Source organism: Rhipicephalus microplus, chromosome 3, assembly GCF_043290135.1.
Source record: "Rhipicephalus microplus isolate Deutch F79 chromosome 3, USDA_Rmic, whole genome shotgun sequence".
Classification (NCBI taxonomy): domain Eukaryota; kingdom Metazoa; phylum Arthropoda; class Arachnida; order Ixodida; family Ixodidae; genus Rhipicephalus; species Rhipicephalus microplus.
This window is the reverse complement of record NC_134702.1, coordinates 168,274,151-168,298,236: the sequence shown is the minus strand read 5'-3', so window position 1 is coordinate 168,298,236 and position 24,086 is coordinate 168,274,151. Positions and strand designations below refer to the sequence as shown.

At 47.8% G+C, this 24,086-nt stretch overlaps 1 protein-coding gene across 1 annotated transcript; it reads left to right on the top strand.

Moving 5' to 3' along the window:
- Nucleotides 1-15,025: 15,025 nt before the first annotated feature.
- On the top strand, nt 15,026-23,624 carry LOC142803043 (uncharacterized). Its single transcript, XM_075888151.1, has 3 exons — nt 15,026-15,200; nt 16,164-16,534; nt 23,195-23,624. Exons 1-3 carry the CDS (start codon nt 15,026-15,028, stop codon nt 23,546-23,548), a joined length of 900 nt encoding a protein of 299 aa, XP_075744266.1. The 3' UTR covers nt 23,549-23,624.
- Nucleotides 23,625-24,086: the final 462 nt, after the last annotated feature.

The following is a 24,086-nucleotide window of genomic DNA, read 5'->3' as shown; positions in this document are numbered from 1 at the left end:
AAGAATCAGAAACTATTGAACATTATTTTGGCTCATGTCGTAACTATGTATTTTTAGGAAACGACTTTTAGATATTCCATTTGCGAAGCTAGGTTTAAATTTAACCACAGAAAATGTTATAAGTTTTAGTGCCTCTGTTTTGGGAAATTGCCACAGAGATGTATTCGATGCGGGGTGTTATTTTATTCAAGACTCTAAACGTTTTTCAACATAAAGCCCACGTTAACAGATACTTAAAAAAAACCGGGTCGAAAAGTAATTTTCAAACCTGGATAAATACATGACATACCAAATTATTCGTGTTTGGCAAAACCAGCTGTCTGGTCGGCTCCCAAAATCAAGTTATAGCTATTAGTGTCCACTTTCTTGTTGATTCTTTTTTCTCTATTTAAATCTTGGGTTTCTTTATTTTTTTAACATACTGTCTTCACTATACAACTCCCCCCCCCTTTTTTTTTCGTTGTAAGCAATAATGCAGTTATCGTCCTTATGAGACTATATTTTCTCTTGGCCAATCCACTAGAGTGGGTATGAGCCATGGATTAGAGGCTACAAACAAACAAACAAACAGGCTGTCGTTGTTGAATAGTCAATAATCAATCAAGCGGTGAATATCAGCGGTAATGATCCCCTTGCGTCCGAGCAGCAGCTACGACAGCCGCCACGTTAATCTCTGGGAGACCGAGATGTACTTCATCATCCATCCAGCAATGCTGGGATTGGTGCTGCTGCTTGCCTCGGCGATCATCTGGAACAGCGGAATGGCCCTGGCACCTGGCGAGTCACAGCCACCCAAGGCAGCAGCACCGCCTCACTGGCTGTCGGAGGTCGGCGACAGCTTGAAGCGACGGTTCGTGCCAAAGCGCGCTGAGCGGAGGGATGAACACGCTGCGTACGTGCTGGGTGCCTACGCCGACGTCCGCGTGACACCGCCCGTCGTTCGGTTTCTAGTGGCGGCGAACGGGGAAGAGAAGAGGCGCCACTTTCCGCCCTTCGAGTGCCGCTTCACATTCAACAATTCAGGTGAGCTAAAGCATTTTCACAGCGGGTCTACCAAATGAACACTTCCTTGATCTATGTCATTCGTCCGCGCCTGTACAAAAACAGAAAAAACCATGACCTCCTCCTAGTTCAGAGGAAGCGATGACATCTTATAATGACGCCATCATGAAGTCACATATTGCCATAATCAGTGACGCGGTGCCATCATGACGTCGCACACTGACGCCGTCGATTGTGATCGTCAGTCGGTCAATGTTACATCGATCACTGAGGCCGTGCAGAAAACTAAAAAGTTGTGCGATTTCCGTGCGTGTTGCAGTCGCGTCTTGAGGCTGCGTTGGTGCTCTTCATCCTTTTTTTTGAGTTTGGAAATGCTCTGAAGGTTTTTTGTCAAGGGATTCTGAAAACAATTAAGAGTTTACGTTACGGAAATGAATTCATACTAACGATTCTTCAGAACGCTTAAAGCAAGAGTATGATTTACAACAGTCTCAGTAACATTTAATAGTAATAATAATAATAATAATAATAATAATAATAATAATAATAATAATGTAATGATGATCAGTATATATGATCATCATCATCATGCTGACTGCACCCACTGCAGGACAAAGGCCTCTCCCATGATCCGCCTGTCAACTCGGTCATGTGGGTGCTGCTGCCACTTCCGCAGACTTCCGAAATTCATCTGTCCACCTAACCTTCTGCCTCTCCTTCATTTGCTTGCCTTCTCTTGGAATCCAGTCTTTGATCTTAACGACCAGCGGTTATCTTGCCTTCGCGCTACGTGCACGGTTCATGATAATTTTTATTGCGATAACAATTATATGGACACTGTTGGCTGGATTTTGCCGCCGGCGTCAGCATCGACGTTGACATCGGCGTCACCATCACTTATATATCTATATGTATTATGACGTCTCGGTTGTAACGAGGTTTATTGGCCGTGAACTCGGGAACGAACAAGCGCTACGGACCCGACGATGAAGCGCACGTTCAAAGACGATGATGATTATCAGCCAGAACAGATGATGATGACTGACTGCTGTTCAGATGAGGATGAAGCACATAATAGATGCCTACGCTGATGCCCCTACGTGAAAGTGGCCAGCCTGGCCGCTGCGGGCGGGTGGTCAAGGTGACCAGGAACGTCGTGTGAAAAGCTTCATGCGGGAAACGTGTACAATTTAGGTGCTGCAGTAACGGCGGTCTATTAGCACGAGAAGATGCGTCACATAATAGTTGACAGGTGAAGTCTGCTCTAAAACAACATATGGGCAGATGAATCGAGGCTGGAACTTGTCGCAGAGACCAGGTGTGCGAATTGGTGTCAATAGCAGCACCTCGTCACCCGGTCGGAATGATACCACAAAATGAGAGGTGTCGTAGACGGCCTTCCTTGCTTGTTGCGTAGGTTCCGTGTTCATACGAGCGCGCTGGCGGCACTGGGCAAGGCGAGAAATATATTTTTGGCAAGAAGATGGTGATGGAAGGCCATTGCTGGTGAAGAAGGAAGCATAGGTAAAGAAAGTAGGTGAACGTCCGTAAACGAGATAAAACGGTGAGTAGCCGGTTGTGCGCTGAACAGCGGTGTTGTAGACGAAAGTGAGGAACGGTAGAAGTTTATTCCAGTTTCTCTGACCCAGTTGAATGTATGCGGCGATCATGTCGGCAAGGGCTCGATGAATTCTCTCGATCAGACCGTTTGTTTGAGGATGGTAGCTTGACGCCATCTTGTGTGTAGTACCAGAAACGCGAAGAACTTCACCTAAAAGCTGTGATAAGAACACCTTTCCATGGTCACTTAGAAGTACACGAGGAGCACCATGACGTAGTATTATGGCCTGAAGGACGAAGTCAGCAACTTCTGATGCTGAACCAGTAGCTACTGAAGTTGTGTCGGCGTAGCATGTCAGATGGTCCACGGTGGTGACTGTCCATCTATTTCCAGCGCCAGTAACAGGAAGGGGCCCATAAAGATCGACACCGACGACCTCGAACGGTGTTGTAGGGCACGTCATTGGCTGTAACTGACCAGCCGGGGGAGATGTCGGAAGTTTGCGAAGTTGGCACGGAGAGCAGGAACCTACGTACTTTGCTACGCTGGTAGAAATGCCAGGCCAATAAAAGCGGCCTCGAATGCGGCCGTAGGTTTTCCGAAAGCAGAGGTGGCCAGCAGTCAAAGCGACATGAAAGGCGTTCAGTACATGATGTTGAAGAGCGCGTGGCCGGACAGGTACCCAGCGTTGACCGTCAGGATGATATATGTGACGATACAGCACACCGTCCTGAAGCTTGAAGTGCTCGAGTTGTCGACAAAGACGTGCATTGGGTGGACGCGTAGCTCCTGAGAGGTGGTCTGTAGTGCGCCGACAATACGGGTCAGCCTGCTGGCGAGAACTGAAGGGTTGGCCATCGTCGATTGGCGGGTGGTACAGCGAAGTGAGCAAGGCAACAGAAGAGGGAGGCACGTCCGCACTGGTTTCGTCGGAGGTGGCAGCCGGAGTTTCGAACGAAGCCGTAGGTAGTGGGCAACGAGAAAGAGCGTCGGTGCCTTGATAGTTTTTGCCCGATTTATCAATAATCTCAGACTGATACTCCTGTAGGCGTAAAATCCAATGACCCAAGCGTCCGGACAAGTTCTTCATTTTAGAAAGCCAGCATAAGGCGTGGTAGTTCGTTACGATGGTAATATGACGGCCATACAGATAAGGACGGAACTTTTGTATGGACCAAACCACAGTGAGGCACTCCTGCTCAGTGATGGTATAGTTCTTTTCGGTAGAAGTAAGCACTCGGCTAGCGTATGCGATGACCCTTTTCCGTCCAGAGTTATCCGTTGGAGGAGAACAGCACCTATACCGCAACCGATGGCGTCGGTATGCAGGAGTGTCGGGGCGGTGTCATCAAAATGGCAGAGTACAGGCTCTGACGTCGAAATTCCTTCAATAGGTCAAACGCCGACTGACATTCCTCGGACCACACAAAGGGTGCATTAGAAGCAAGTAGTTTGCGAAGTGGCGCAGCTATTGAAGCGAAATTTCGTATGAAGTGACGAAAATAGGATGCGAGGCCAGGAAAACTTCGCAAATCCTAAAGTCTTATGGGGCGCGGAAATCGAAGGACGGCAGCGATCTTTTCGTGGTCAGGGCGAATACCGTCCTTGCTGACGACATGACCGAGAACCTTGACAGATTTGGGGGCGAAACGGCATTTCTTAGTGTTGAGCTGCAGACCCGTGCCGGCGAGGCATGTTAGGACGTCATCCAAGCGCCTCAGGTGCTGAGAAAACGTTGATGAAAAGATAGTAATGTCATCAAGGTGGCAGAGACACGTCGTCTATTTCAGACCACGCAGGACGGTGTCGATGATGCGCTTAAACGTTGCGGGCGCATTGCAGAGCCCGAAAGGCATCAAGTTAAATTCGTAAAGGCCATCGGGGGTTGCACATGCCATTTTTTCTTTGTCGTCATCGTGCATGGGAATTTGCCAATATCCCGAACGCAAATCAAGGCTTGAATAGTATTCGGCGCCTTGCGGTGAATCAAGGGCGTCGTTGATGCGTGGCATGGGGTATACGTCCTTGCGTGTGGTGTTGTTAAGTGCCCGGTAATCAACGCAAAAGCGCACGGAGCCATCTTTTTTTCGTACCAATTAAAACAACAGGGCATGACCAATGGCTAGTTGATGGACGAATTATTCCAACGAGCGTTGGAGCATGTCAGCGACGTTCCCCTCGATGATTTATCTCTCAGCGAGAGACACGCGGTACGGGCGGCGATGTACAATAGTTGTTCCCTCCGTCTGAATGCGATGCGCTGCAGTGGTAGTTCGGCCCAACGTTGAGGAGCAGGTGTCGAAAGAATCGGCGTGTTTCGTTAATAACGAGAGCAACTGCGGCGCCTGCATAGCTGTTAAGTCATCACTGATAAGGGCTGTGAAGAGAGAGGATGATCCAAGCTTACTCATAGAACGGTCGTTGATAGAGGCCGGTTCAAGTGGCGTGACGCTGACAGGCTCAGCATCCACAACACAGGCTACTGCAGTGCCCTCTGGCAGGAGAACTTTCTCTGGCGTTGCAATCGTAGCAATGACGAGCGTGGAGCAATGGTGAAAGGTACGACACCTGATGCAAGGGCTACGTCTTTAGCGACGCAAGTCGACGAAGGTGAAACCAAGACGTCACCGTGGTCGATGTCCTTAGAGGTCAGGGTCACAATTCGTTCTTGATGTGGCGGTAGTTCGAGATTTTCGCGAGCAAACAGGCGTAGTGGCTTGTAGACGCCCTCGTCGAACATGGAGTCCGTATTAGTTAAGTGCAGAATCCGTTCACCACAACATATAGCGGCTGAAGAAGAAGATAGAAAGTCCCACCCTAGAATTAGCTGGTGAGAGCACCGGGTAAGCACAGTGAACTTGATGTAATGCAAAACGTCATCAATCAAAACAATAGCAGTACAAAGAGCAAAAGGGCGAATAGTGTTCCCCTGGGCTTCGACTAGATTGGGTCCATTATAAGGTGTCATTACTTTTTTCAGGCGTTTGGACAAATCATACGTAATCACAGAAACTGTAGCACCGGTGTCCACAAAAGCGTCCACGAGAACTCCTTCCATCATAACAGAAACCATGTTGAACTGGCGTGGCGGAGAAATGTGAGTCCTACTGCTACATGCAGTTTCTCCTTCAAAAACTGCATCATTTAGTTTTTTGACTGGTTGTCAGTCGTAAACGAGGCTGGCCGAAGAGAAGAAAAGGAGCGACGAAAGGGCGAAGGTGATCGGCGTCGGCTTGAACGGCGCATCTCAGTCCACGCAGGCGGAGATGGAGACCGCTGCTGTCCAGATGTATAACGCCTGGCGTAAGAATCCCCACTTGAAAAGTCCCGTTCGCGCATGTCGTACCCGTGACGCTCGTCCTGCTGGCACTTGCGGCAGAAGCGCGATATATGGCCACGATATCCACAGTAAAACATGTTGGGCGAGACGGGCGCCAAGGCGGGTAGTAGAAGGCGTTCGGCGCACCGGGAGATAGCGCACTCAAGTGGACAGACGGAGTGTCGGGTGGCATTGGCCGGAAGAGGACCGGTGGTGCAGCAGCAACCGACGTGAATGATGGCAGCGGCGAAGTAGAGTTTACGTTGCGAGGAGGCGCGGCCCAACTTGTGCGTACGTTGGAGGTCTAGGCGGAGATGGCTTTACGTAGGCTGGACCGGTGAATGATGTTAGTTCCGCCCTTACGATGTCACGCAGGGCCATACTTGAAGGCTCTGTGACAGATGGAGAAGGTGGTGAGATGCCCATTGATTGGAGTTCTTCGCGTATGATCTCCCGTATCATGTCACGCAGGTCCCGGTCTGCTGTACGGTGTTCACTATTGCCCGACTGAAGGCAAACAGAATCAAGTTCGTCGAGACGCTGACACGTAGAAACGACGTCAGCGACACTAGAAGGATTCTGGGCAACAAGGGCTTTGTAGGCAATGCTTCCGATGCCCTTCCGGATGTGGCGCAGTTTGTCCGACTCGGACATCGAATAATTGAAGTGCCGGCAAAGCGCAAGGACATCCTCAATGTAATATGTGTATGGCTCGCCGGGATGTTGTTGGCGAGTATCTAGGACCCTCCTCGCTAGAGCGGATTGAACGGCTGGCGTGCCAAATACTTGGCGAAGCTGCTGCTTGAAGGCAAGCCAGTCGGTGAGGTCGGTCTAATGGTTCAATAACCATGTCTTGGCAACGCCCGTGAGATAAAGCAATGCTCGGCGGAGCTTGTTAGAGTCGTCCCAGAGATTAGTTGCGCTTACTCGCTCGTAGTTATCGAGCCAGTCCTCCACATCTTCGCCGCGGAGACCAGCGAAGATCGGAGGGTCACGCTGGTTGTTTACGATGCAAAGAGGAGGGGCTTGCGGCGCAGAGACGGGAGCAGAACGGGCATCCATCCACTCCCTCTGAGACATGTTGGAGGACTGAGGGTCCAAGCGGCGGCCTGGACAGAGCTCCAGCGAGTAGGCGTTGTGAAAAGAGGTACTGGGATCGTCAATCCACCTCCACCACGTATCACGTCTCGGTTGTAACGAAGTTTGTTGGCCGTGAACTTGGGAACGAACAAGGGCAACGGACCCGAAGATGAAGCGCACGTTCAAAGACGATGATGATTGTCAGCCAGAACAGATGATGATGATTGACTGCTGTTCAGATGAGGATGAAGCGCATAATATATGCCTGCAGTATCTATATATCTGGAAATACATCAAAGAAAAGTAATCGAGAAACTTGAAGCACTTCGGCATACGGAATCGAACGTTAGACCTCTGAGGTGTGAGTGCGAGGCATTAACCACTGAGCTACGAAGGAGCATCTCCTCCACCGTTCAAACGGCAATATATTTGTATTACCACTTACCGCTGTTTGACGGGTATCTCGAGGATCACTATCGTGGTTTCAATATTACCAGCAATATGGCGCAGTGAGTGCGCGTCGTCACATCATCACGACGTGGCGGCGCGTGCTTTCATCTCCCACGCGTACTTGGCCTTTCGGAGAGGAGGGGGTGGACGCTTACTCAAGCGCCCTTATCTCGCGGTGGGATTTCATCGGAACTATTCAGCTGTAGTTACCCGGCACACAAAGGTCGCTGAAATCGTTTCACAGTCTCCGTTTTCGGAAAAGGCGCGCTTTTCGGACACAACAAAGTAACAACTGAGACACTTATTCGCGTTCTTCTGTACCTGTGAGCACGGTACGTGCGTCATTTGTGCGAGCGAAACACAGGGCACCTGTAGATCTCCTTGCCATTGTGTGCGTAACCTTCTGATTTGTTTCTATCGCCTTCATTGCATCAACGTTGCTGCAAAGCTGTGGCGTTTTCGGGGCGAAGCTTCTTAAGGTGTCGGTCGTGTGTCTCCTTTATGTAGTAGCCACCTCTCGCTTAGTCCTTGGAATGTCCGCTGGATGGTGCTACTTGTACATGATGAATGTATCGTCAAAAGATGCGAGATGGTGGTACTTGGAGTCATGGTGATACTTTGAGACGGTGGTACTTTTGGAACCATGGCGGCAAATGTGACAGACTTTCTATAAGCTTGTTCGGGGTCACATAGAACGTGAACTTATTACGAGGTGGCAGCTGACTAATAGTCCCTCGTATACAACCTAAAGGGACGAAGTCGGCCAGTACGGGACCCCAGTTAATGATTTAAGGAAAGAAGTGCATACTTAAGGGCTCTTTTTTCGTGTTTTACAGAACATTATTGAGATGTAATAAACAATAATGCCAAGGAAAATATCGAGGAATTTATTAGACCATATTCTTTTCTTATTTTAAAAAAAGAGAAGTGGGTGAAAAGATAACTATCCATGCTGAGGAACCGAACCTGCGACATTCGAATGACGCGTTCGATGCTCCACAAACATGAGCTACTACGGAAGCTATCTCTCCAGCCACTTTATTGTATGCATATGTGGAGATGATGACAGTTTTCTGATAGGCCGCGGAGAAGCACATACTTGTTTGTTTATTACTGTTTAATGCCTTCTTCATGTTTCCTGGACTAATCGTGAGCCCTTCAATTCACCCAATTTGTTTATTTATTTGACACATGCGCGTTTGTGAATCGTGATATGGCATATAAATTAGGGCTAGTTTAAGAGCTTCGCTTTTATATTCTGTCTTGTTGGCGCGCCCCACTCCTCTCAGCACGTGGCCCGCAGCTGAGGACAGGGACGGCCTGGAAAGTCCCGTGACTGTGAGGTCACTGGTCAAAGGAGCAGTTTAGTATATAGTCTAAAGCAACCACCACATAACACGCATCAGTGCTAAAGGGAATGAAGTAGGGGAAGAAATGAAGGAGTGGAAATAGGGCCGGTGTTTAGAATGAGTTTCCGCGACATCCACTAAAGAAGCGAGAGGTCACCACAATGAGGGAGATACGAGGTTGAGGTAGTGAAAGACGGTACTTCTGTACAGCTATTTAGAAGGGACCTCAAACACGCGGATCGCATGTTGCCTGCGGCTTCATGAAGAATCAAATGTTTGGGACATTGTTAAATGGTACTCGTATAATTTACTATCTTAATGCGCCTAATAGGGCTTTGTTCGGGTGACCTGCGTGCCCTGAGACGTGACTGGTCAAAAGAATTTCTGTTTCGTGAGGTACCCCATGAGGCCCGCATGTGTTGAAGCATAGCTGCTGAACAAAGTCTCTGCATTTCCGCATAACCTCCCAGATTTGAGTCATCCTGCAGAGCACTACCGATATGGTTCTGAAATCTCGACACCAAATCCCCTTGAGAAATTTTCAATCAATGAGTTAGGTCAAATGACAGCTTTGGCGATATTTTGTTCAGTGCCTTATAAAACAATACCTTGTTATATTTCTACTAATGTATTTGCGTTTGTCGGGATGTTTTCATAACCGCACTTTCCTAAAACTGCCTTGCCACTGCAGAGGACACCTCAGATTCGGGTGACTCAGTGCGAGCATCGTGGTCACCAATTGGGCACCAAGGTGGCTTTGAACCATTACTCGTCAGCTGCCCCACTCGCCGGAAAAATGTGTTGCCGCGCCTTGTGTCTCTAGTTTACATGGGCGTCGACAGCAACGGGTGGCTCCGTCCTCGCAAAGTTGAGCTGGTTCCTAAGCGATCCGGCACCTTCGCACTGTGCGTCACGGTCGGAGACCAAGGCGATCCCGACCCCAGGACGTTCGCCGAGTTTCTCGCCTTTTGCGACGTGCTTGGCGCCTCCCGTTACGTCTTCTACGTCAGAAGTCTGGGTACCGGCCTCGACTACCTCTCCGCGCTGCAGCGAAAGTAAGAAGGGACAACGTCCACCAAGGACAAGCTGCGCGTTCGTCTGGACGTAGTGCAAGACGACGATGAAGCCGTGACGAGTTGTGTCTATGAACTCGTGACGTCTCCGTTCAAGTACGCACTCGCGGTAACACCCCGAGATTTCGTCGTTCCCCGGCGGCACGGCACGCTCAAGGAATTCATCCAACGCAACCAGCAACACGCCGGCACCATGACCTTTCTCAGGTACACCTTCGTTGGTCCCCGTCCGATGGCTCGCATCAACGAGTCCTCCTTGATCAGCCAGTCCAAGGTACTGAGGTCTTCTCACGCTGAGCCACCCGGTGTGACGTCACGCGCACTCGTCAGGGTTGCGGACGTGGTGCAGATGAACGCGCGTGGTGGTTTCAGCTTGATGGCATCTGCGAGCGCGCGTGTTATGGACCCGCGGCATGCTAGCGTGTGCAGCTACGCTGAAGACTCCGAGGTTGAGCCGGATGAGAGGCTTGCGTATGACGACCACGTGCTCGGATACGGTGATTTGATGCGTCGTTCTTTGGCTTGGCAACTGCACACAGAGCGCCTTAGTGTCTGATATAACGCATCCGCAGGCATGCGTTCATGGCTTTAGGAACTGTGTTTATAGGCTTAATGTCTGCATTCCTAATATACCAGCAACCAATAAACTAAGAAAAATAATTCACGTAAACGCAATGCTACTGGTCTTTGTTCATGTTCGGTTATCTTTTTGCACGCCGAAGCTGAATATGGCTCGAACCAATCTCCACACCATATGCGAGCAACACCCCGGAAGACGTAATGTGTGCTGAAGCATTTCAAAGCAGTGAAGTGGAATCCTTGGCATCCTCCATGTGGCCGAATAAACTAATATATTAGAGAAAAAAAAGTTCGATATCGGTGCTTGGACTTTGGTTCGGTGCTACACACTCTAAAGGCGAATGTTTTGCCAGGCATGCAAGCTGGAATATATTTTAGCCATATAAATGTTCTCGTCTGTTCTATCCACGCCTGTCGTTTGCGCTGTTAAGCACTTTCTTCTCTACCATCCAGCACCAACCAACCCAATCAAGCATCTTGTTGAATGCCCTACATTTTTCGAAAGGCAACGTGACCTATATATACCTAGACAAACGAAGAGAATAGCAATGGTAGGGTCATTGGTGCTGCTTGGGAGCAAGGACAAACTATTAATATAATGATATAAGGAAGGGTCCTAGGGCCTCAAACTTGGAATGTGACAACATACATTGCCACCTTGAAAAATCTCTTAATGTCTTCTCAGCAATGCATCTATGTTTACAACACTTGTGAAACCGATCAACTTGATGGCTAATACCACTTTCTTTGTTAGCTGGCTTTCCCAGATCGTGCGTTTTGCGGAAGCCACAACCTCTCGGCTCACAAACCCGATGACGTTATGGTTATCGACGTGACGCAGCTCTGCATGTCGCGGTATATTCTGGAAGTGTCATCAAGTTAACCATTTCAAACTGGCCTCCACCGTGTCACCTTGTCATCATCATCATCATCATCAGCCTGACTACGTCGACTGCAGGACAAAGGCCTCTCCCATGTTCCGCCAGTTAACCTGGTCCTGTGCTTGCTGCTGCCAATTTATACCCACAAACTTTTTAATCTCATCTGCCCACCTAACTTTCTGTCTCCCCCTAACCCGCTTACCTTCTCTGGGAATCTAGTTAGTTACCCTTAATGACCAGCGGTTATCCTGTCTACGCGCTACATGCCTGGCCCATGTCCATTTCTTCTTCTTGATTTCAGCTATGATATCCTTAACCCCTGTTTGTTCCCTAATCCACTCTGCTCTCTTCTTGTCTCTTAAGGTTACACCTACCATTTTTCTTTTCATTGCTCGCTGCGTCGTCCTTAATTTAAGCTGAACCCTCTTTGTAAGTCTCCAGGTTTCTGCTCCATAGCTTAGTACCGGCAAGATACAGCTGTTATATACCTTCCTCTTGAGGGATAGTGGCAATATACCTGTCATAATTTGAGAGTGCTTGCCGAATGTGCTCCACCCCATTCTTATTCTTCTAGTTACTTCAATCTCGTGGTTCGGCTCTGCGGTTATTACCTGCCCTAAGTAGACATAGTCTTTTACAACTTGAAGTGCACTATTACCTATCTCGAAGCGCTGCTCTTTTCCGAGGTTGTGCCCTGTGTTGAACAGCCATGCGCGTCCTCCACATTGACAAAGTGGATCGGCCCACGTTTAACAGTGATATTGCTGAACAGCTTGATTCGCAGTAATTCCGGTGTCGGCGTCGACGTTGTTGGTTGTTAGAAAATAGTGTGGTCCTTGAGAATAAAACTTACAAAGACTAAAATGAAGTAAATAATATAAATCTTGGCTTGAGTGAGCATGAAGCCCAAGCCTTGTGCATTCCAAGCAGGTGTTTTACCGCAGAGCCGCTCCATTGCCTCATTAGTGCCTCCGAAAAAGCCGCAAATTCGCCGCTAGCAGTAGATGGTTTATATATAAATAGCCTGCCCTTACTATTCTAGCCCTTTGAGCCCTGGATTTTATTTTGGTGGCAGACTTCTTCTGTACTTGTTTCCCTAAAAATTAGGACCTTGGAAGAACATAAACAAGAAAATGGAATCAGTGGTGCAAATATTTATGAATAAGTAAACATGGTGGCATATTGGGTCATCATAGCTCAGTGGCTGTGAAATGAGAGAAATGGCTTCACTATTCCTGCTAATAGTACCCGACAATTAACGTCCCGTAACCGCTATAACATCTTGAGAGACGCCGTGGTGGAGAGCTTCGGGAATTTAGACCATTTCGTGTTCTTTTACGAGCGCTGACATCGCACAGTATATGGGCCTCCACCATTTTGCCTCCATCGAAATGCGACTGCCGCAGCTGGGATCGAACCCACGACCTTTGGGTCAGCAGCCGAGCATCGTAGCCACTGTTACACCTAGACGGACTCTGCATACCTGCTGCTACTCACTAGAATACACAGAACGTGAAATAACGTGTTATTTCCCAGTGGGATACTTATTGAAACAGCTTTGGTAGGCCGTCCTTAAAAAGGCGCTTACCCGCCTCAACTTACGCGCCTCGGATTCACCAAAGACTTCGGTCAAGCTTTTGTTCTGTTTATGTGGCCCCCACGCACACGGCTCAATTGCAATGTCAATTGAAGTTGGGATTATTGAAGAAGTACTGCCTCGAGAATGAGCAATTTTGGTATCATTGCGGAGGAGCTGTAGGGTAGAGGTGTACCGCCAGGGTCGAAAGTGCAAGAGAACGAATGGCACGCGACGAAGTTGTTCAACGCGGCGCACTGCGGAGTGAGGGGTGACACATTCGAATCACGGTGGCGCGTTTCGGAATTTAGCCTGTTTATTTTTTGTATTTGGCTTTTACTTACATGTACACAAATGAACATAACCGGGACATGACGGCCATGGTGACGGCAAAAACGAGCCGAGTGGGTACGTATAATTGCTATCGTAATGAATGAGTGAACGTGACCGTTAATAAAGGAAAAGGCAGCTCTTGGTCGCTGTTGGGAATCCGGTGGAAAAGAAGTCAGAAGCATAAAAGCTGAGGAGCCGCTTAATGTCCTGCTTTCGCGCAGGTCAAGTGACCTCTCCAACACTACTCGAAACAGGCCACTTTTACTACCGTAATGGCGAGAGCTTTCTGGGCTTCAAGGTCTGAATTCAGCAGAGTGGTGATGTCGGCTTGCAGCAGATGTTGAATGTGCGGTCTGCCTTTTGTTAGTGGTGCTCATGTCCAAATCAGGTGCTCTAACTCTGCTCAGCAAATCGCTCGGCCGTGTGTGGATCACGTAGAGAGAATGCCACTTGAAGGTCGGTTAGCTCGCGACCATCTGTCTAGTACGTGTGTTGTGTATACAGAGTATGCCCATCTTTATTACAACAGAACGTCTTTCACAGTTGCCAGCTTCGTGGCTACCCAAATAAAAACACTAAGCAACATAGGGAAGCAATATGACCCTTGTTAACCACAACCAAAACAGAACAAGGAAAGAAAAAAAAACGAGCCAGCAGTACCTTTTGTTACCAGCAGAAAGAGTATAAGAATCTTGCATCGTATTATACCAATGCAATCTTGAGTGTTTCACACCCAGTCTTCATTTGTTCTTCGCATTTCAATTCATGAGGCACTATTTAAATAAAAATAGTTATCCTAAGAACAGGTAGGTCACCATAAACAACTGGGCTCCGACATTTAATATTATTCGACGAATCTAAAAGCCAGTCACCAGAAAATCTAAACAATGTTCCGAAATTGTTTTCAAAACTACAGAATAAAAAAAAACTATGTCTTGTGTGGCTTCGCCATCTAATTAAATTAGACGCTGCAGTATTTTGCAGTATAAACAGTGATAAAAAATCTACAGCAAAAAACTGAAAATTATGGCATAGATATAGCATAGACAACTCGCAAATGCCAAAGCACCAGCCAAGTGTGATGCGGAAGGATAGGTTTGAGGCACGACCTACACGCAGGTAGCGTTATTAGACGCTTTGATGTTCTGGGCATAATTTTCACAGTGTGTAACTTGATGATGATAATGCTCCTTAGATGATTGACACCAGCTCACTGGAAGGAATCGGCAAAGAGTAAGGCGGATCGTGCAGTCTAGTCTAATCATTTTAAAGTGCTTATAAAGCTTACAGATGCATTTATGATGAAGCGTTACTTTATAACAACTCACATTCTAGCTTTCATCATGATGTGTAACCTCTTAATCACCAAAGATCTCTAGTAGGATTACAAAGTGAAGAAACACTAGCGGTTGATTCAGCTAATACATCTATTTGACACGCATATGAACTTTTTGACTGCATTGAATATATTCTTGTCTTAGTGTCCCAGTTATTTCACACGATTTAATTTTTATCTAAGCATGAGGGGCAGCGCCAGAAGTTTTTTTTTTCACAGAGGGGTCATCCATGACAAGTGAGTTCGTTCAGGGGAGCAGGGAGGCTTGGAACATATGCGTTGTGTTTTGTCTATGCTTGCTCTTTGGGGGGGGGGGAGGCAAAGGGGGGCAGGCGCCAACCTTGGAGGGGGGCAGTCTGCTGCCACTGGTGGCACCTCTGATAATTATCGCCATCGCTTTCAAGGAGCCATGGTGATAGAGGTTCGACGAAGAAGAAGCTGAGAAGCAAATGGTCCTCAGTTCGCCGGTCTTCCTGAAGTACCGAGATGGGAAACGTGATCAGCGCAGCGTCAGAGGATGCGAGTGACGGCGGCACGAGCCGGCTCGTCGCTGCCAGAGAGAGCTCGGCCACGGCGGTGGACGTGGCCACCACAGGCCTCCCAGGACAGACGTCCCAGGATGAGGCTCCCGATGCTTCCGAGGCTCCGTTGGACCGGCTTTGTGAGTCCGATTTCGGGAGACAATCGTTTGAACGAATGCGGTGGGCGAAAATTCTTCAGCACTGCGTATACTTAGATCCAGGTACGGGTTAAAAAACTACAGGTGGCCGAAATTTCTGGAGCTCTCCACTGTGGCATCCTTAACTGCTTTATGAGTGGGGTAACCAATCTTGGGATAATATACTATTTAATGTGGTGCATTTCGTCGCATGTTGGTCCTCTAGCTAAGTAGTGTCACACTGAAACGCGAAAATTTAGGGCCACATAATGCAGGTACTTTCGTTTTCACCATCTACAGCTTGTGCAATATCGGCGTAATTGCAACTCGAACCAAACACAGACAGCATTACCTTTATTGATGATCATCAGCTCTTCTGCCCCCAATAAACAATTATTTGTCTTTTTAATGACGAGATACGTAGCAAGATGATGCAGTTCGTTGCCAATATCTCATAGCAGCCGTTGTAATAATAATAAAAAAATGCCGCATTTCAATTTGCGAGGGTTGTACTCGCCAATTGTGTGGCAATGCCCGTGTTCCCGAATGCATACTTAATAAAAAAGCATTCGATGGTACTCACGAGACTCTGCCGAACGTATCTGGGAAATTCAGTGCAGGACCACAAACAGATCAAAAATCGCGTTATTAGTGGTTTGTAGATTGCAACAGTAGCGTCGACAGGCAACTTATGACAAAGTGTATAGATACCTCGATCACCTCATTGCAAAGTACGTCAGGGAGCACACGCTGGCTAAGGACCTCTCAGTCGAAACAATAAAAAAGTAAATGGCATAGTGAGGGCAATAAACCAGAAGGAAATATATTCAGTGGTTAATAACAGTAACATAGTGGAATCCAAGAAATAACAACCATGCGAAAGAGGGGTGGGGCGACAGGCCGAAAGTTAGGTGGGAAGACGAGAATAATAAACTTGCGTAGATAATGTGGCTGCCCGAAGCGCAGGTCTGAACTCTTCGGAGAAACATCGGTCTGCAGTTTGCGTAGTCAGGCTGATCATTAAGTTTGCCCCATTCTCGACAGACCCTTCGACGGAGACTTTCGGTGAGCAGGCCGGCTGGAGCAGCCCCAGGGAGCGTGAGTCCGACTCTGCGCTGGTCCTTTCGGTGTCGTGCACCCCCGAAGAGAAGGTTGCACCTCAACGTTCGGGTCCCCGGCTCATTTTGGCGACGCCTTCATTGTTGGCTGCCACGCGAACCCTGACGTCACCCGCGTGGCTGTCGTCGCCTTCGGACGAGGAACAGCCGCTTCCGATCCCTCTAGAGTACGACGGAGGCAGTCTACCAGTAGTGACGGAGCCCCGCCGTGAGCCCCAGGTATACAATAAACATTGTCACCCCCTTCTGTCACGGCGTGCACAATTGTGTACGCGAATTTTGATGATGCGTCACACGCTGCGTGTGTCTTTAAATGACCTGAAACTCGGTGTGTACATTCCTGCAGGCTTCCTGAGTAAATATATATTAATAATTTAGTTTCAATTTGCTGCATATTGCTGAAGATTATGATTTTGCTGGAGACACTTCCATGTTCGGCGATCAATGGACGTGCCACGTTACAGGACCAACGTGAAAAGTATTTTTTTTCGGTGCTCGCAATGAATACAACCAAAAAATAAACTCCGTTTCATACATAAGGTGCAACGCTGTGCAAGCTAGAAGTTTCGCCAGGAAGATGTGCGAGTACGTGCGTCTCGCACTTAGCTTTGCTTGTTCTAAACGCTTGCGCGGGCCGAGCACGTGATGCATCGTTACGGGCTGCAAAAAAAAGCAAGGGAGAAAGCAAACTGATGCTAAGTGACACACAACAACTTAGGTTATTGGAAACCGTGTGCTTGGCGCTCTTTCCGTCTGATAGAGAAAGCATCTTTATTTATCCCTGAGCCTAAAGACAAAAAGAAGTCACAAAAAAAGTCATAGCTTTGCCGCAAAAGAGAAGCAATGAACGCAATGGCAACAAACTGGGAGGTCACGCGCCGAATAGCAAGCAGATGGAAACGTGCCCCGCGTTTCTTACGCACAAATGACTAATCGTCTCAGTTGTTACTTCATTGTGACTGAAAAGTGCGTCTTTTTCGCAAATGGAGACTGTTAAATGATTACAGTAACCTTTGTGCACCCGGTAACAACAGAAACGTTCTAGCAAAAGCCCAACGTCAGCCAAGACGTACAATCGTGCCCCCCCCCCCCCCCCCCAAACGAGATAACGGTGCGTGAACACGTCTCCACCTTCTCCACTCTGAGGAGAAAAGTACGCGTGGGATATTAAAGCACACGCTGCCACGCGCTCATTCCGCCATCTTGCTGGTAATGTTGAAAACACAATAGTCCTACCCCCCCCCCCCCCTCCCGACATTTCCATCACCAGCGGTAAGTGGTAGATATTGGGTGCGAGGACATACCATGGCGCCACCATGCGGAGGCGTCCCTGTGCCGTACGTGGTTGAATTTGTTCCGCCGCCTTCTCGCGTCTCCTTCTTTTCTATTGTTATACTTGTATTTCACTCAACAAAATCAGTAAGGTACTGCTGCAGCTTTTTTCCTGGCTCTACGAAGTGTTAAATAACTGCCCCGAAAAGGTGTTAAACTTCTCACAATACCTGACTACCGACGTCGTCTGCTATGGACACCTATGTGGCCCACCCACTTTTTGACATAACGAATGGAACGTGGCTGCGCACGCCGCCTCTTTAAAATGTGATGACTCATTCTGTGCTGAAATTGAGATTCAGGTGGGTATTAACAATAAAGAAACTTTGCTGCAAGAAATGCCTGCAACCACCCTACTTCATTCATTGTAGGTTTGCATCTAAAAACGGCCCGCGGTTGACATGAAAAGCATGCGCCAACTACATTTATATTTAGCGCACATAATTTTTAGAAGCACAGTGCAAGCCGATTCTCATCTTTGTCTGAAGCAACACAGCATTCTTACAGCCGCCTGCAGCCGCAGCCTTTCTGTTATGATTACGTGTAAACTTGGGAATCACGCAGGCTCGCGCCTCATTCAGAGTTGTCACTTTTCTCTGTAGTACGATACTGATACTTCTTGCACGAAATTTTTACGGTGGTCACACGTTGCACATTCGATCTCCATCGATCCACACATGGGTGAAAACTAATAATGATTGGTTCACTGCAAGAGCTTGTACAAAGAAGTAAATCGTGATATGAAAAATGCTATCGGCTAACCATATCATTTTACGCCCTTGAGCATGCTACGACGTCTTGCGTATTGTGATCTAAACGGGGATTTCATGTTTCAATAAAATTGTCTGTGTCCAGTTTTTGTTTTCTTTTTTTTGCAATTTCATTCAAGCTGTCTGATATTTCTCGGAAGCTCTTGGAAGACGAATTTGTTTTCGAAGCTGACCAAGTTTCAGCTGTATACAAAAACATTCAGAGGAAGTGACACTGGCTATGGGCCAATTCTACAGACATAATCTATGAGCAAGGAAACCTGCGAGCTAAAGTCGCGGACCCCAGGCACGTTGGCAGATTTTTTTTCGGAGGGGGTACCACTTTGATTGGAACAGGGGGCCGTGCACACAGGAGTAGGTAATCTTTATTTTGTGCGCTATATACCATGGGAAAATTTAGGAAAAGGGGAGGGCGCGGGATCAAATCCCGGCTGTGGCGGCTGCATTTGCGATGGAGGCGGAAACGTTAGGCCCGTGTACTCAGATTTGGGTGCACGTTAAAGAACCCCAGGTGGTCAAAATTTCCGGAACCCTCCACTACGGCGTCTCTCATAATCAAATAGTGGTTTTTGGACGTTAAACCCCACAAATCAATCAAGGAATAGGTGAGGGGGAGGGGGGCACGGGCTTGGTGTGCTACTCTCTGGCTACGCCACTGGTGGATGGAAACCCTTGTGATCGGGTTCACTCATGTTGACAGACGCCGGAAGAGGAGGATGGTGGTGGCACAAAGTGCAGCGAGAGAAGTAAGCTTTAGCATAGACTGGGGCGCACATGTACGATCTAAAAAAGGTTTTGTCGAACGAGCTGGCCGAACACGCAGAAGCAACTGGCCATGAAATAGACCGGAATAGGGTTAAAATAACAAAAAATAAAGGGAAAGAAACTGGTCTTCCGGGCTATATCTTGACTGTCTGACAATTCAGACTCCTATTTTAAAAGATACATAATCGAACTCTTTGCACATTGATTTTGAATTGTGACCGAGGCTCCCGTGCGGGAACTGAAACGTTCTGCTTTTATGTGAACATTTAAGGTCAGTGTTCATTCTAACCCCATGGGCTCAATTTTTTAACAACCACAACAACGACGAAAAAGAGAGGTGACAGTAGAACTGTTAGTAGCCGCGACAGTGGCATCGCGTACGTAGCGCACTGTGGCACGCTGCCGATAGCGTTTACTACAACTTTCCACATTGTGTAGTCGGTAGAAGTCGGTACAGATGAAGTCGGAGCAATACAACGCTGTTCAAAAATGCGAACACCGTGAAGTCGCTGTTAAAAACAACGCATCCAACCACCAGCTTTCCTTCACCAGAGCGGGTTGGTATCATGTGATCCAACCCTGCACGTCACAGCGATTGCAGCGCTCGTGCCTTCAGTGGTGGGCCTCGCGCACAACAAATAGCTTGACGTTCAAGCGTCGAAGGACGTGCTCCTTGGTGGCTCAGTGGTTAACGCCTCGCAATCGACTAAACGTTCGATTAAACGTGCCGGAGTCGTTGATGATTTTTTTTTGCATTTTCATATATTACGTATACATATATGGTGAGCGAAGGCGACGGTGAGCCGGCGGCCAATATCAGTAGAGAGTGTCCATATAATTACTACCGCAGTAGTATGGGTGGGAAAAATCATTGATTTATTTCTTGGAGCGAACGAACCAGCTGCAAGAAGGCTTGATAGCCTTCCCAACTTTGTACTTGATTTCTGTACGTAAACAAATATTGCTTCGGTATACGAGATTTGGCCAGAGATCATAGGCACACGAATGGTGTCGTCCTTATGTACAGTGTCAATTTTTATGAAAAGGAACACGCGAACGCGTGGCCCGTGCGTTCCAGCGGCAGCTGCGCGTTCTAGCAGGGGCAATAGCAACCACAGCCTCTATTCCCGTCATCTAGCCGTGAGCAAGACAACCGTCATTGGTGATATGGGACAGGCGGCAAGATAACAACCACCTTCCCCTCCCCTTCAAGGGGATTACATAAGAGGCCGGGCGTAACTTTTCGCCGGTTCCATATCACCAAAGACCTGTTTTCTTGCTCCCCACTAGATTACGGGTATAGAGGGTATGGTTGCTATCACTCCCGCTTGAACGCGCTACAAGCAGCCGCCGGAGCGCGCAGGCCCCGTGTTTGCGTTTTCCCTTTCATAAAAATTGACACTGTACAACCAAACTTACGACCGAGCCTGCTTTCTGTTAACGCAAAAATCTATATGTGAGTAGGTCTCACTTATCGAGGAATACCTTGCTTGAATGTTCCCCTCTGAATTTTCTGCACGTAACCACACCACTATTAGCGTTCATCTTTACCATTTGCTTGGTGATGAAAGTATTGATAAATGTATATTACATGCACGATGGCAGTTCACGCTGAATTCAACGTTAGTCATTTGTATGAAAGTAGTGCGGATCATGAAGAAAATGAGACATCATAAAGTAAACTTATAATGCGTAGAGTTTATCGGATCCCAACAATGTAAATTACAATCCAAGGTATCTTCAATATTCACGAAGACGGCCGCACTGCAAGTGTACCCGGTTGCACTGGCCATGACAGCCGTTCTGTTTGATTCGACGGTTTCCATATTTCGAATGTAATCGTGGTGGTCGCCGGAACTTCAGGTTACTCATGAGGTTACACTGCTCAGAAGAGAGACACATATGAGGTGGTTTGTGTGTAGGAACTACAAATTGATTACGAGGCATGGCTTAGTGCCCCGCCGCGGTGGTCTAGTGGCTAAGGTACTCGGCTGCTGACCCGCAGGGCGCGGGTTCGAATCCCGGCTGCGGCGGCTGCATTTCCAATGGAGGCGGAAATGTTGTAGGCCCGTGTGCTCAGATTTGGGTGCACGTTAAAGAACCCCAGGTGGTCTAAATTTCCGGAGCCCTCCACTACGGCGTCTCTCATAATCATATAGTGGTTTTGGGACGTTAAACCCCACATATCAATCAATCAAGGCATGTCTTAGTGAGGGAAAGTCGGAGTATCCGGGTGTTTTTGTATTTTGCCTCTACAAAAACTTGACCGCCTTTGCCTGGATCTGAACATGCGTCATCAAGCTTTGTAGCGTACTGCCTCATCCTCTAAATTACGACCACGTGTCACTGCGAAGTACACGAATCCCGCATAACTGCGCATGTGTTTTTGGGTGCTGTTTATGCTTGCCCCACGCCCTAAAGAGAGAGAGAGAGAGAGACATCGGTGTCGGTGACAATGGTCCGTGTGAAACGCCAAGTTTGCTGCAACCTGATGAATAACTGGCTGAAGTGATAAAGTATGGCTTGAGAGAACCCAGCGCATAGGATGAACACCAAGAAAGAGATACGACTACCTCGATTTTCGTGTCCCTATTTTGATGCTCTTTCTTTTAGTTTTTGCGCCCTGAGCTTTCCAGTAAACCGATAATTTCAAATGAATTGCCCTTTTTTATCTCCTGAACGCATTGAAACACATGCAACAATTTAAAGAACCTAATGGCTTACGCAAAGCCAACAACTGAAGTAAAAATGCGTAGTAAACACAGAAAATCTTTGCATGCGTAAAAGCTTTTGGGCTTGCTTTGCTCCAGCTGTCAGACCTACAGCTGTTTGCAAACATGTGTTGGTTTAGGAGACGCAACATCTGTAGGCAACACCAGGTAATTATAATCGTATATCTTATGCATTGGTGAAAGAAGCTGCATTTATTCTGAAGCGCAGTTTGAAGAACTGAACATTGTAGCACATGCCGATTCTTCATACGGTATTTTAAACGCGCGCACAACACTCGCAGAAGGCCGATTTTGGATGAACGATCAAGGTGCATGCATGTAACTGTGCCTCCAAAGCTCCAAGGGTGAACGTGTCGTGTAAGTGAACCGAAGCTATCGCGTATTTAGAAATAGCGCACTCTTAGGACGGACAGAATGCAAAAATGAATTGAAAGTCTGCACATGGTGGTTTTGACACTGGTTTATGTAAGGTAAATGCAATTAAGGTGGCTGAATCATCGTGCCAAGGGTCTATACATCACAACAGTCAGCCAGAGTTTTGTCCTCCTCCATGGTTTTAAACGGCTTCATGACAAAGCAAACGTACCTTGTTTGGGTCAACATTGCATTATGAATACTGCTCACAACAAGAATTCAATGAGCAATAGTTATTCTTCATTTGGCTTAAAAAACTGTAGAAGCTTGTCTACTGAAGACCACAATGCGTAATAAAAAAGTGCTCTAGCCCTTAAAGGTATTGGCAGCCACAGGAACTATTAGCCAAATGCAAGTGCTTGTGCGTCAATTCCATGGTACCTGTGCAGTCTGGATGCCACAGGTGACATAAAATAATTTCATTAGGAAGCTCTTGAGGGTATGTCAACACTACTTTCGTCAAGGACAAGTCAATTTTATTACCATAACTGACCTAAGCCACAGAAACTATCCGATGTACATAGCATGCATGCCACTTGGAGATTTCAAGGCACATACATAACCCCGCCGCGATAGCATAGTGGCTAAGGCACTTGGCTGCTGATCCGCAGCTTGCCGGATCGAATCTCGGCTGTGGCAGCTGCATTTTCTATGGAGGCGAAAATGTTGTAGGCCCAAGTTCTCAGATTTGAGTACACGTGAAACAACCCAGGTAGCGGAAATTTCTAGAGCCCTCCACTGCGGTGTGGAGCCCTCCCATCATGTGGATGTTTTGGGACGTTAAACCTCACATAATATATTAGGAAGGTGCATGACATGTTATATCGTCAACATAAGCGAATCGTTTCTGTTTTTACATATTACAGGTCACTGTCGGGCCAAGCGCAGAATTCCGGAGCGCTGCGTTCTCGGAAGCACCTTTGATAGCGACGTCGCGTTGGTCGCCGTTCGCACGCGGCCTCCTGGTGGCGGGCGTCATTCTATGGCTGGTGTCGGCACTCTTGACCCTAGTCACGTGGCGCCTGTCACGCGATCCACTCGGCTCCGACCTCGCCCAGAACGTGTCCGCCCTGGTGCTACAACTGGAGAGGCTTGCATCTGGCTACGCGGAAGGCGCCTCGAACGACTCGGTCGCAGAGAACCTGACCCACGGCACGGTCCTAATAGACCAGATGGTCGATGCGTTGCCAGTCGGTGGTGATGAACAGCCGCTAATATGATTTCTGCGAGCTAAAATGTACTCTTTTATAGTGATTGTTGCGCGTAAGGGAGAATAAATTATATATCACGATATAATTTTACCTCCAAGCAGTAAGTTCTTCAGTTGTGGCAGTCTGTGGCAGCCTGTGGAAGCCTTCTGTATGGTTCACAAAATTTTTCATTTTATTATGCCACTTGCTGATTGCCAAGGCAGCATTTGCTAAAATGTCGAGCGTCATATTTGGTTGTTAAAAGTTGAAGCGCAGAAATGTCTTGCAGCTAGCAAAGCTGTCAGTGGTTCATTTACATTTGCCGAAGTTTTTCGTGCCGACATCGTCCATCTCCGCAAGATACCGGTGTAGCCCAGAGACAATGCAAAATGGATTGACTTGTGGCTTAACTACTGTGGACTTCCCGTGGGGAAGAACCGCGCTGACGTGGCCCTTTTCTTCCCGCACGGTGGGAAGAAAAGTGCCACGTCACAGCGCCAAGCAACCACAGTGCCAAGTCACTTTGTTCGCAAACTAGAGCGGGTTACAGGTCGGGAGCGTCAACGAC